The sequence below is a fragment of the Oncorhynchus tshawytscha genome, linkage group LG19 (assembly GCF_018296145.1).
Source record: "Oncorhynchus tshawytscha isolate Ot180627B linkage group LG19, Otsh_v2.0, whole genome shotgun sequence".
Lineage (NCBI taxonomy): Eukaryota > Metazoa > Chordata > Actinopteri > Salmoniformes > Salmonidae > Oncorhynchus > Oncorhynchus tshawytscha.
In genome coordinates, this window is record NC_056447.1 from 55593272 (window position 1) to 55607523 (window position 14252).

The following is a 14252-nucleotide window of genomic DNA, read 5'->3' on the forward strand; positions in this document are numbered from 1 at the left end:
GACAGAGAGAGAACTGATATCAACACTCCTACTCTGTGCCATTGTGGATTGGTGCTACAGGAAAATAATTATGTGGAAATGACGTGCCAGTACAATTATGGATATTACTGTATGTAAGGATGTTAACATGGTGCTTTCAGCCTTTCAGAAACAAAGAAAGTCTTATAACAGAGCGTACTGGTCTATGTGCTCATCATTCAATGGGCTCAGTTCAAGGTCTCACTTGTTAACTTAAAGAATGCTTTCCTTGTTCTGAATTATCTTGAAAAAACTTTTAGCAATTTTTTAAATTTTCAAGCAGCATGCACTTGGCAATAAATCAACCCCCAAAAAAAAAAAAAAAAAACACCACAATAAGAATGTGAAATTAGAATGATAAAAGGAAAAGTCCCTATGCGGCTGAATCCATTCCATGTCCCATATATGGTCACTGCTGCGGATGATAAATCGAGTCAAAAGACATTGGACGCGAAGCTGTTCTCCAGAAGTTTCCAGAGTTGCGCAATGAAATCTCGCTTGACACTCAGAAAAGAAAATACAAGTTGTTCTGTGCCTTCGGACAGCTTTACTACAACTTTTCTTCGGATCTCTTCCAATAGAATTACAGAAGAACGGTCTCTCGTTTGTTACCTAGCAATAGCATACAACTGTCTGTAACGTAGTATGTTTGTGCCTCGGTGGATGTAAGATCCAACGTCTAGATCACGGAGTTCTGTGTATGCGTATCGGATGTATGCGCCTAGAACACCGTGTTGTGTGTGTCAGTAGGGACTAGTGGAACACATCTGGAGAGGAAACAGTGAACTAAAAAGCTTGCTGGTAGCATATTTCACTTTTTTTTTAAATAAAATTGGGGCGGGGGGTTGTCAGGACTCAGGACAGAAAGTAAGTAGGATGATGAGGGAGGGAGGTGGAGGTGGTTGTCTGGGACTCCCAGGGATGTTACGAGTTTTCTTGTTGGGGACTTGTGCTCTTACGGTCCTGAGCTCTGCAGGCTTGGTGTTCCTTCTGGTGCAACACATGCACCTGTCAGCCCACATTGCCCGGTTGGATCTACAACTCCAGGTGCTCTCAGAGACTTCTGGCGCCGTGCTGCATCATTCTGCAGCAGTATCCCTCCGGGCCAGCGGGGACCCTGGAGAGGAAGCTTCCCACAGGACCAGCATGGACCCCGGAGAGGAAGCTTCCCACAGGACCAGCAGGGACCCTGGAGAGGAGACTGAAAGGTTGCAGGTGCTCTCAGAGGAATCTGGGTTGCAGACATCACCCCACAGGACGAGCAGGGAAGACCCAGGCAGAGAGGAGACAGAAAGGGAGCTGCAGCATGGCCGACCCCGCAATAAGAGGAGCCAGGCTGGGAAACACCAGACTAAGCGACAGCAGAAACGTGACGACAGGGACATGATGATAATGATGACATACTCTATGGTCCCGGTAAGAATCCTCCGAAATATTTACTACATGAGTTAGAGGCAGTATGTTATGTGTCTACTAAGTGAGTTATAGTAGGTTATTTTTTATTTATTTTTTATCTTTATTTAACTAGGCTAGTCAGTTAAGAACAAATTCTTATTTACAATGACGGCCTAGGAACAGTGGGTTAACTGCCTTATTCATGGGGCAGAACGACATATGTTTACCTTGTCAGCTCGGGGATTTGATCTTGCAACTTTTCGGTTACTAGTCCAACACTCAAACCACTAGGCTACCCTGCCGCCCCTCCACTCTAACCACTAGGCTACCCTGCCGCCCCTCCACTCTAACCACTAGGCTACCTGCCGCCCCTCCACTCTAACCACTAGGCTACCTGCCGCCCCTCCACTCTAACCACTAGGCTACCTGCCGCCCCTCCACTCTAACCACTAGGCTACCTGCCCCCCTCCACTCTAACCACTAGGCTACCTGCCGCCCCTCCACTCTAACCACTAGGCTACCTGCCGCCCCTCCACTCTAACCACTAGGCTACCCTGCCGCCCCTCCACTCTAACCACTAGGCTACCTGCCGCCCCTCCACTCTAACCACTAGGCTACCTGCCGCCCCTCCACTCTAACCACTAGGCTACCTGCCGCCCCTCCAACCACTCTAACCACTACCACTAGGCTACCTGCCGCCCCTCCACTCTAACCACTAGGCTACCTGCCGCCCCTCCACTCTAACCACTAGGCTACCTGCCGCCCCTCCACTCTAACCACTAGGCTACCTGCCGCCCCTCCACTCTAACCACTAGGCTACCTGCCCCCTCCACTCTAACCACTAGGCTACCTGCCGCCCCTCCACTCTAACCACTAGGCTACCTGCCGCCTCCACTCTGACCACTAGGCTACCTGCCGCCCCTCCACTCTAACCACTAGGCTACCTGCCGCCCCTCCACTCTAACCACTAGGCTACCTGCCGCCCCTCCACTCTAACCACTAGGCTACCTGCGGCCCCTCCACTCTAACCACTAGGCTACCTGGCTACCTGCGCCCCTCCACTCTAACCACTAGGCTACCTGCCGCCCCTCCACTCTAACCACTAGGCTACCTGCCGCCCCTCCACTCTAACCACTAGGCTACCTCCACTCTGACCACTAGGCCCCTCCGCCCTCCACTCTAACCACTAGGCTACCTGCCGCCCCTCCACTCTAACCACTAGGCTACCTGCGGCCCCTCCACTCTAACCACTAGGCTACCTGCCGCCCCTCCACTCTAACCACTAGGCTACCCTGCCGCCCCTCCACTCTAACCACTAGGCTACCTGCCGCCCCTCCACTCTAACCACTAGGATACCCTGCCGCCCCTCCACTCTAACCACTAGGCTACCTGCGGCCCCTCCACTATGACCACTAGGCTACCTGCCGCCCCTCCACTCTAACCACTAGGCTACCTGCCGCCCCTCCACTCTAACCACTAGGCTACCTGCCGCCCCTCCACTCTAACCACTAGGCTACCCTGCCGCCCCAGGTAGATAGTTATTGTAGGTTATTTTTGTAATTTAGTGACTGGATATATTTTTATACTTCTTTCTCGTACTGATCCCCCCCCGGTGGGAATTGAACCCAACAAAAACCCTGGTGTTGCAAGTGCTGAGAGCCACATTGGATCATACCATAAGTTATGTGATATGTAGAGTATAAACTGGAACAAGACTCTGTTACAGTTTAAGACAAGACCAGCTGTGACTTGTCACACATTTTTTTTCTTATGCATGTAGATCATCATTTATGATTACACAACGTTAAGTTACTGTACAGTTTGTTTTGAGGAAGGAAGATTCAATCTGGAATAGTTTAGTATTCTCACTCTCCATATGTTCAGAGTCATTTCCTCTTTTCAGTCTTCTGGGATTAGCAGAAATGTCAGTCCCATGCCAAGAATCATCTCATTGGAAGTCTGTGGATATATGATTAAGAGGAGGAAAACTGAGCATGCGTCTGAAATATATCCTATTCCCTGTATAGTGCACTACTTTTAGAAAAGGTTATATAGGACCCTGGTCTAAAGTAGTGCACTATATAGGGAATAGGGTTCTATAGGGCTCTGGTCTAAAGTAGTGCACTATATAGGGGAATAGGGTTCTATAGGGCTCTGGTCTAAAGTAGTGCACTATATAGGGAATAGGGTTCTATAGGGCTCTGGTCTAAAGTAGTACTATATAGGGAATAGGGTTCTATAGGGCTCTGGTCTAAAGTAGTGCACTATATAGGGAATATGGTTCTATAGGGCTCTGGTCTAAAGTAGTGCACTATATAGGGAATATGGTTCTATAGGGCTCTGGTCTAAAGTAGTGCACTATATAGGGAATAGGGTTCTATAGGGCTCTGGTCTAAAGTAGTGCACTATATATAGGGAATATGGTTCTATAGGGCTCTGGTCTAAAGTAGTGCACTATATAGGGAATAGGGTTCTATAGGGCTCTGGTCTAAAGTAGTGCACTATATAGGGAATAGGGTTCTATAGGGCTCTGGTCTAAAGTAGTGCACTATATAGGGAATAGGGTTCTATAGGGCTCTGGTCTAAAGTAGTGCACTATATAGGGAATAGGGTTCTATAGGGCTCTGGTCTAAAGTAGTGCACTATATAGGGAATAGGGTTCTATAGGGCTCTGGTCTAAAGTAGTGCACTATATATAGGGAATAGGGTTCTATAGGGCTCTGGTCTAAAGTAGTGCACTATATAGGGAATAGGGTTCTATAGGGCTCTGGTCTAAAGTAGTGCACTATATAGGGAATAGGGTTCTATAGGGCTCTGGTCTAAAGTAGTGCACTATATAGGGAATAGGGTTCTATAGGGCTCTGGTCTAAAGTAGTGCACTATATAGGGAATAGGGTTCTATAGGGCTCTGGTCTAAAGTAGTGCACTATATAGGGAATAGGGTTCTATAGGGCTCTGGTCTAAAGTAGTGCACTATATAGGGAATAGGGTTCTATAGGGCTCTGGTCTAAAGTAGTGCACTATATAGGGGAATAGGGTTCTATAGGGCTCTGGTCTAAAGTAGTGCACTATATAGGGAATAGGGTTCTATAGGGCTCTGGTCTAAAGTAGTGCACTATATAGGGAATAGGGTTCTATAGGGCTCTGGTCTAAAGTAGTGCACTATATATAGGGAATAGGGTTCCATTTGGTACTCTGACAAACTCATCCTATCCTCTGGGCTAAACCACAAAGGGACCCACTTGGCTGGAGAAATGTCACACTTTCTGAGTGACACAGGAAATGAACCACTGCACAGTGGAAAGAAAGAAGAAACATCTGGCTGTATTTTTAGATGCATGATTCATCTCGTTTCTCTAAACTGGAGCTAATGGTTAAGTTGCTGTTATTGATCTAGAGGCGAAAGAAACGCCTATTTGGAGTGGAACACTTAGAAATATAAAGGAGAGCCAGAGCTCCGATGCAAAAAACATTTATGTCCAACGTTTGGACAGACAAGCTGTCTTCATCAGGGTATGATGACCAACACTGTGGGGTGACTCATTTATATAGTGTCAAAAGAAGACACACAGGTGTCTGTAATCATGGCCGGGGGTGGCCTGATATCATTGGTTAATTCTCATATTAAAATAGCATACAAAAAAACATAAATGGATAGCGTACGATCATAGATACAATTTCGCTACGTAAGCCTACAAACATTTACAATAGCAAAATCACAATAATGTCTTCAGATCTGGAACGAATTGCAAAAATCGTTGAAGTTGGAGACTTTTATCTCCCTCACCAACTTTAAACATCTGCTATCTGAGCAGCTAACCGATCGCTGCAGCTGTACATAGTCCATCGGTAAATAGCCCACCCAATTTACCTACCTCATCCCCATACTGTTTTTATTTATTTACTTTTCTGCTCTTTTGCACACCAGTATCTCTACCTGCACATGACCATCTGATCATTTATCACTCCAGTGTTAATCTGCTAAATTGTAATTATTCACCTACCTCCTCATGCCTTTTGCATACAATGTATATAGACTCTTTTTTTTTAAATAAATAAAAATAAAAAATTCTGTGTTATGGACTTGTTTATTGTTTACTCCATGTGTAACTCTGTGTTGTCTGTTCACACTGCTATGCTTTATCTTGGCCAGGTCGCAGTTGTAAATGAGAACTTGTTCTCAACTAGCCTACCTGGTTAAATAAAGGTGAAATAAAGATCAAAGACTACATTGAGACCGAAGGGAGCAAGGGTCTTTAAATGAAAGATCCAAGCTGTAGTGTCCTTTGAAGTTGTTGTTATTGTCACCGTTTCCCTTCACTTGTGTCTTTCAGATCAAGGTCCTGTTGGAACTATGTAACAGCACAAAAGACAAGTGTTTAACAGGTGTGTTGTTGTTGTTGTTGAAATAGCTCTTCTAATATCTAGGGTACACAGATAAGAAAAACACATTTGTTTTTTTGAAAACTACAATTATTAAAATGTAAAAAAATTAGCAACAGCCTTAATACAGACAGTACCTCATTGAAACGCTGCATGTTGCCTATTGCACAATGAAATGGACATGAATACAAAAAGGTACATTCCTAACCATTCATTCCATCCTACATTACAGGCTCACCAGGACCTCCAGGTAACACAATCAAGAACACTTTGCATCAATCAAAGCATGACAAAAGGGAAAAGGGGGGATACCTAGTCGGTTGTAAAGGGAAAAGGGGGACACCTAGTCGGTTGTAAAGGGAAAAGGGGGACACCTAGTCGGTTGTAAAGGGAAAAGGGGGACACCTAGTCGGTTGTAAAGGGAAAAGGGGGATACCTAGTCAGTTGTAAAGGGAAAAGGGGGATACCTAGTCAGTTGTAAAGGGAAAAGGGGGATACCTAGTCAGTTGTAAAGGGAAAAGGGGGATACCTAGTCAGTTGTAAAGGGAAAAGGGGGGGATACCTAGTCAGTTGTAAAGGGAAAAGGGGGATACCTAGTCAGTTGTAAAGGGAAAAGGGGGATACCTAGTCAGTTGTAAAGGGAAAAGGGGGATACCTAGTCAGTTGTAAAGGGAAAAGGGGGATACCTAGTCGGTTGTAAAGGGAAAAGGGGGATACCTAGTCGGTTGTAAAGGGAAAAGGGGGATACCTAGTCAGTTGTAAAGGGAAAAGGGGGATACCTAGTTAGTTGTAAAGGGAAAAGGGGATACCTAGTCGGTTGTAAAGGGAAAAGGGGGATACCTAGTCGGTTGTAAAGGGAAAGGGGGACACCTAGTCGGTTGTAAAGGGAAAAGGGGGACACCTAGTCGGTTGTAAAGGGAAAAGGGGGACACCTAGTCGGTTGTAAAGGGAAAAGGGGATACCTAGTCGGTTGTAAAGGGAAAAGGGGGATACCTAGTCAGTTGTAAAGGGAAAAGGGGGACACCTAGTCAGTTGTAAAGGGAAAAGGGGGATACCTAGTCAGTTGTAAAGGGAAAAGGGGGGATACCTAGTCGGTTGTCCAACTGAAAGCCTTCAACTGAAATGTGTCTTCCACATTTAACCCAAACCCCCTCTGAATCAGAGAGGTGAAGGGGGGGGGCTGCCTTAATCGACATCTATGTCTTCGGCACCCCGGGGAACAGTGGGTTAACTGCCTTGTTCAGGGCCCGGGGAACAGTGGGTTAACTGCCTTGTTCAGGGCCCGGGGAACAGTGGGTTAACTGCCTTGTTCAGGGCCCGGGGAACAGTGGGTTAACCGCCTTGTTCAGGGGGCAGAACGATAGATTTTGTACCATGTCAGCTCGGGGTATTTGATACAGCAACCTTTCGGTTACTGGCCCAATGTTCAAAAAAAAAAAAATGCATCTAGTCATACATGTAGTTATCGATGATCATACAGGATGGTATCTGTTCAAGGCACTCCAGGTGTGGATGGGAAGCCAGGAGTCAATGCTACGGAAGGCATATCAGGACCACCTGGACCTGCAGGGAGACGAGGGAAAAAAGGTCAGACACTGTCGGTGGTATGTGATTTTTTTTGTCCATGCACAAGTGCTCTATTATACATGTGCAGACCAGTGGAGGCTGGTGTCACCTTAAATTGGAGGACTTGTAATTCATTCTATTCCAGCCATTACAATGATTCCATCTTCCAATTCAAGGTGACACCAGCCTCCACTGGTACAGACCTAACGAAACTAAATAATTTAAAGAAATCAGTAAAAAAAAAAAAAAATCCATCCATAACTATCATGATGACCCCTTGCCTGTCCAGGTCCCCCTGGAGAGAGAGGGGAGCCTGGGGCGAAAGGAGACGTGGGAGACCCTGGACCTCCAGGACTGAAGGACGAGACCTCCAATGACATCTTCATAGAGGGTAAAAGAGGGTAGAGTTCTCATTCTCTTAAAAATCAATTTTACGAGCTCACTTTACTAGCTTAATCCCCCTACTAGTTCATTTTACTAGCTTAATCCCCCTACTAGTTCATTTTACTAGCTTAATCCCCCTACTAGTTCATTTTACTAGCTTAATCCCCCTACTAGTTCATTTTACTAGCTTAATCCCCCTACTAGTTCATTTTACTAGTTCATCTTACTAGCTCACATGACTAGTTCATTTTACTAGCTTAATCCCCTACTAGTTCATTTTACTAGCTTAATCCCCTACTAGTTCATTTTACTAGCTTAATCCCCTTACTAGTTCATTTTACTAGTTCATTTTACTAGCTTAATCCCCTACTAGTTCATTTTACTAGTTCATCTTACTAGCTCACATGACTAGTTCATTTTACTAGCTTAATCCCCCTACTAGTTCATTTTACTAGCTTAATCCCCCTACTAGTTCATTTTACGAGTTTAATCCCCCTACTAGTTCATTTTACTATCTTAATCCCCCTACTAGTTCATCTTACTAGCTCAATTGACTAGCTCATCTTACTAGCTCACCCTACTAGTTCATTTTACTAGCTTAATCCCCCTACTAGTTCATTTTACTAGCTTAATCCCCCTACTAGTTCATTTTACTAGTTCATTTTACTAGCTTAATCCCCCTACTAGTTAATTTTACTAGTTCATCTTACTAGCTCACATGACTAGTTAATTTTACGAGCTTAATCCCCCTACTAGTTAATTTTACTAGCTTAATCCCCCTACTAGTTCATTTTACTAGCTCACCCTGCTAGCTCACCTTGCTAGCTCACCTTGCTAGCTCACCCTACTAGTTCACCTTACTAGCTCACCCTACTAGTTCACCTTACTAGCTCACCCTACTAGTTCACCTTACTAGCTCACCCTACTAGTTCACCTTACTAGCTCACCCTACTAGTTCATTTTACTAGCTCAACCTGCTAGTTCATCTTACTAGCTCACCCTACTAGTTCATCTTACTAGCTCACCCTACTAGTTCATCTTACTAGCTCACCCTACTAGTTCATCTTACTAGCTCACCCTACTAGTTCATCTTACTAGCTCACCGTACTAGTTCATTTTACTAGCTCACCGTACTAGCTCACCCTACTAGTTCATTTTACTAGCTCACCCTACTAGTTCACATCTTACTAGCTTAATCTCCCTACTAGTTCATTTTACTAGCTTAATCTCCCTACTAGTTCATTTTACTAGCTCACATGACTAGTTCATTTTACTAGCTTAATCCCCCTACTAGTTCATTTTACTAGCTTAATCCCCCTACTAGTTCATTTTACTAGCTTAGTCCCCCTACTAGTTCATCTTACGAGCTCACATGACTAGTTCATTTTACTAGCTCATTTTACTAGCTCACATGACTAGTTCATCTTACTAACTCACCTTACTAGCTCACCCTACTAGCTCACCCTACTAGCTCACCCTACTAGCTCACCCTACTAGCTCACCCTGCTAGCTCACCTTGCTAGCTCACCTTGCTAGCTCACCTTGCTAGCTCATCTTACTAGATCACCCTACAAGATCACCCTACCAGTTCACCCTACCAGTTCACCCTACTAGATCACCCTAACAGTTAACCTTACTAGATCTTACTAGCTCACCCTACTAGCTCACCCTACTAGTTCATCTTACTAGCTCACCCTGCTAGTTCATCTTACTAGATCACCCTACTAGCTCACCCTACTAGCTCACCTTGCTAGCTCACCTTGCTAGCTCACCTTGCTGGCTCACCTTGCTGGCTCACCTTGCTAGCTCACCCTACTAGCTCACCCTACTAGCTCACCTTACTAGCTCACCCTGCTAGTTCACCTTACTAGATCAACCTGCTAGTTCACCTTACTAGATCAACCTGCTAGTTCATCTTACTAGCTCAACCTGCAAGTTCATCTTACTAGCTCACCCTGCTAGTTCATCTTAGTAGCTCACCCTGCTAGTTCATCTTACTAGCTTACCCTGCTAGTTCATCTTACTAGCTCACCCTGCTAGTTCATCTTACTAGCTCACCCTACTAGTTCATCTTACTAGCTCACCCTACTAGTTCATCTTACTAGCTCACCCTGCTAGTTCATCTTACTAGCTCACCCTACTAGTTCATCTTACTAGCTCACCCTACTAGTTCACCCTGCTAGCTCACCCTGCTAGTTCATATTACTAGCTCACCCTGCTAGTTAATCTTACTAGCTCGCCCTACTAGCTCATCTTACTAGCTCACCCTACTAGTTCACCCTGCTAGTTAATCTTACTAGCTCACCCTACTAGCTCATCTTACTAGCTCACCCTACTAGTTCATCTTACTAGCTCACCCTGCTAGCTCACCCTGCTAGTTCATATTACTAGCTCACCCTACTAGCTCACCCTGCTAGTTCATCTTACTAGCTCACCCTGCTAGCTCACCCTACTAGCTCACCCTGCTAGTTCATATTACTAGCTCATCCTCAACTACATTTGAGCTACTAAACACTGATTTTGCAGATAGTTACAATTGATGTTTTACTTGCAATGATCATAATTGTATTACATACTGTAAATGTTTTTCTGAGAAGCTTGTTCAGATCCTGTTCCTCTGGTTGTGTTTTAAGGGCCTCCGGGTCCAAGGGGCCCTCCTGGCCCTGCCGGTCCCCCTGGTCTGCCTGGCCCCCCAGCGACCTTAGAGGACCCAGAACCCTCTAGAAATAGGACCATGAGAGCACAGTTGTTAGAGAATACCTGTTTCCATCAAGACAACATGTCTGACTCTCTGGGTGAGTATGCGGTTCAGAGATTCCACCAACAATGACATGCATTCATCCTCACTGTAAAACACTGTTCCATTTTTCTCTACACTCTTAGGTACAGAGAATGCAGCCACAAGCAGTGACACCTTAAATGTGACCAACGCAGAGACTGTTAATAGAACCATCAGGGCACACATCCATCAAGCCAACATGTCTTCGGGTGAGCATACTGTCCTGGCAGAGATTCCACCACCAACAACAACTCAGAATCACCATATATGAACATAAGTTTATTCCTCAGTGTAAAAACAACAACACTGTTGCAACACTCTCTCCCCTTAGAGTCAGCGAATCTGGCTGCAAGTAATGACATGAATGTAACTGACACCGAGAACGAGGAATTAAATAACCGACAAATGACATACACCGAGATTGTGGAAGAAGGACCTTTGAACTCAACCGAGATTGTGGAAGACGGACCTTTGAACTCAACCGAGATTGTGGAAGACGGACCTTTGAACGTAACTCACACTGAGATTGTGGAAGAAGGACCTTTGAACTCAACCGAGATTGTGGAAGACGGACATTTGAACGTAACCGAGATTGTGGAAGACGGACCTTTGAACGTAACTCACACTGAGATTGTGGAAGAAGGACCTTTGAACTCAACCGAGATTGTGGAAGACGGACCTTTGAACGTAACCGAGATTGTGGAAGACGGACCTTTGAACGTAACTCACACCGAGATTGTGGAAGACGGACCTTTGAACGTAACTCACACCGAGATTGTGGAAGAAGGACCTTTGAACGTAACTCACACCGAGATTGTGGAAGAAGGACCTTTGAACGTAACCGAGATTGTGGAAGACGGACATTTGAACGTAACCGAGATTGTGGAAGACGGACATTTGAACGTAACCGAGATTGTGGAAGAAGGACCTTTGAACGTAACCGAGATTGTGGAAGAAGGACCTTTGAACATAACTCACACTGAGATTGTGGAAGAAGGACCTTTGAACGTAACTCACACCGAGATTGTGGAAGAAGGACCTTTGAACTCAACCGAGATTGTGGAAGACGGACATTTGAACGTAACCGAGATTGTGGAAGACGGACATTTGAACGTAACCGAGATTGTGGAAGACGGACATTTGAACGTAACCGAGATTGTGGAAGAAGGACCTTTGAACGTAACCGAGATTGTGGAAGAAGGACCTTTGAACATAACTCACACTGAGATTGTGGAAGAAGGACCTTTGAACGTAACTCACACTGAGATTGTGGAAGACGGACCTTTGAACGTAACTCACACCAAGATTGTGGAAGAAGGACCTTTGAACGTAACTCACACCAAGATTGTGGAAGAAGGACCTTTGAACGTAACTCACACCAAGATTGTGGAAGAAGGACCTTTGAACGTAACCGAGATTGTGGAAGAAGGACCTTTGAACGTAACCGAGATTGTGGAAGAAGCAGCATTTAGGAAAACTGGTATGAAACTATTTAAATCTATAAAGGGGTTGAATTAGGATGGTGAAGGTATTAAAATTGGCTTCATAATTGATTGCATCTTCCCTATTCCCCCCAATGACACCTTGAATGTAACCGACAGAGGATGCGAAAGAAGAACCTGTTTGGAAAGCTGGTATCAAAACTATTTGTTCATAGGCAACACTGGGGGTTCAATTGGGATGTTGAAGGTAGATTATTGTTCTTCATATTTGGTTGCATTTTGTCAACAGAAGGCCTTAAAGCCTTCACTGTTCCCTCCAATGTAACCACAGCATTTAAAGGTACAGCCTGGAAGCTTAGTTTGTACTACTGTACTATACCTTCAACCTTTACTCGTGAGCGCCCCCTAGTGGAAACTGTTGCTGAGTGAAATTATTTCAAACATTGTCATTATTTAATTTCCATGTTTCTCTTTCGTATCCATAGAATACATTATCAAAACCATAACGTGCTTTCCAAACGTCACTAAAATGGAAACTACATTTGGAGTTTGGATGCAAGATGCAGCCCGGGTGAACGATAACCACATTTGGATGGCTGAACACTTTTCAGGTACAGTGCTTTTGGCAAGTCGTAAAGGAAATACCAGTAATATTGAGGAACCGTGTTTTATAATAGGGAAAACTCAAGGCCAAAGAAATAAATCAGCTGGTACAATACATCAAGTTTATATAAGTTGCAACAATGAATCCATTTCCAGCAGAAAGATACTGTGTGTGCGATTTACATTTGGCTTTCAGGTCGAGTCTTGCAGGAGTACAAGAGCATTGCATCATTTCCTAACAGCAGGTCTATTGACATGAGGAAGTTCTACCAGGGTTGTGGCCACATCATCTACAATGGGTCTGTTTACTATCACAATGCAGGAACCTCGAAAGTTGTCAAGTAAGTGTTTCTTTACTGCAGTTTAAAGCAACAAGTATATTATCAGATTAAAAAAAAAAATCTTGTACATGATTCTAAGTGTTTTATCCATTCTCACTATTTTGCTTTTGCAGGGATAACCTGAAGACCAGGAGATTACAGACACTGGCCATTGAGAATGCTCTTTACCACAATCGAACATATCTCTTCCACAACTCCAAGACGTACTTTAAGTTTGCTGTGGACGAGAACGGACTGTGGCTCATATATGCTTCAGCTATCAGTGGAACCGTGATGGTGGCCAAGTTAAACCATAAGAGGTTTTCTGTGTTGTCTGTGGTTAGCACGTCCTATCCTGTACCGAGCGCTGGGAATGTCTTTGTTGCATGTGGAGTTCTGTATCTGACTGACACCAAAGATACAAAAGTCACACATGCTTTTGACTTAATGAAAGAGAAAGCTTTGAATGTAAGTTTGGATCTCAGATCAGCCAATGGTATTATGGCCATGTTGTCATATTATCCCGAAAATCAACTTTTGTACATGTGGGACAACAGCTATGTGAAAATATGCAAGACTTATTTTACTTTGGATCAACAACAAAAAAGTCTAGTCAAATGTTATGGTCGTAAATAAATCTTACAATCGTAAATAAATCTTATGATCGTGGGAAACATTCTGCCTAGGAGAATACAGTCAGTCACAAGTAGTGACACCTTGAATGTAACCAATGCAGAGAAGGTTCTATTAACAATCAGAGCACACACCCAACAAGCCAACACCCACCAAGCCAACACCCAACAAGCCAACACCCAACAAGCCAACACCAATCAAGCCAACACCCACCAAGCCAACACCCACCAAGCCAACACCCAACAAGCCAACACCCACCAAGCCAACACCCACCAAGCCAACACCCACCAAGCCAACACCCAACAAGCCAACACCCAACAAGCCAACACCCACCAAGCCAACACCCACCAAGCCAACACCCACCAAGCCAACACCCACCAAGCCAACACCCAGCAAGCCAACACCCAGCAAGCCAACACCCACCAAGCCAACACCCACCAAGCCAACACCCAACAAGCCAACACCCACCAAGCCAACACCCACCAAGCCAACACCCACCAAGCCAACACCCACCAAGCCAACACCCACCAAGCCAACACCCAACAAGCCAACACCCACCAAGCCAACACCCACCAAGCCAACACCCACCAAGCCAACACCCACCAAGCCAACACCCACCAAGCCAACACCCACCAAGCCAACACCCAACAAGCCAACATGTGACTGCGTTCTAATTTTTCAAGAATTTGAGTGTCATAAAATATACATTTTTGTATAATATTTTTCATC

The 14252-nt window shown here is 44.7% G+C and overlaps 1 protein-coding gene across 4 annotated transcripts; it reads left to right on the top strand.

Moving 5' to 3' along the window:
* The first annotated feature begins 456 nt into the window (after window positions 1-456).
* On the top strand, window positions 457-13726 carry LOC112219068. Of its 4 annotated transcripts, none has more exons than XM_042301928.1 (12): window positions 457-1434; window positions 5748-5799; window positions 6029-6046; window positions 7294-7383; window positions 7652-7753; window positions 10380-10541; window positions 10630-10734; window positions 10857-11630; window positions 11769-12005; window positions 12453-12578; window positions 12767-12911; window positions 13025-13726. In XM_042301928.1, exons 1-12 carry the CDS (start codon window positions 895-897, stop codon window positions 13524-13526), a joined length of 2853 nt encoding a protein of 950 aa, XP_042157862.1. In that variant the 5' UTR covers window positions 457-894; the 3' UTR covers window positions 13527-13726. The 4 variants fall into 4 exon arrangements, with proteins under 4 accessions (XP_042157862.1, XP_042157863.1, XP_042157861.1 ...); XM_042301929.1 differs by having other exon boundaries at window positions 10857-11597; XM_042301927.1 differs by having other exon boundaries at window positions 7303-7383; window positions 10857-12005.
* Window positions 13727-14252: the final 526 nt, after the last annotated feature.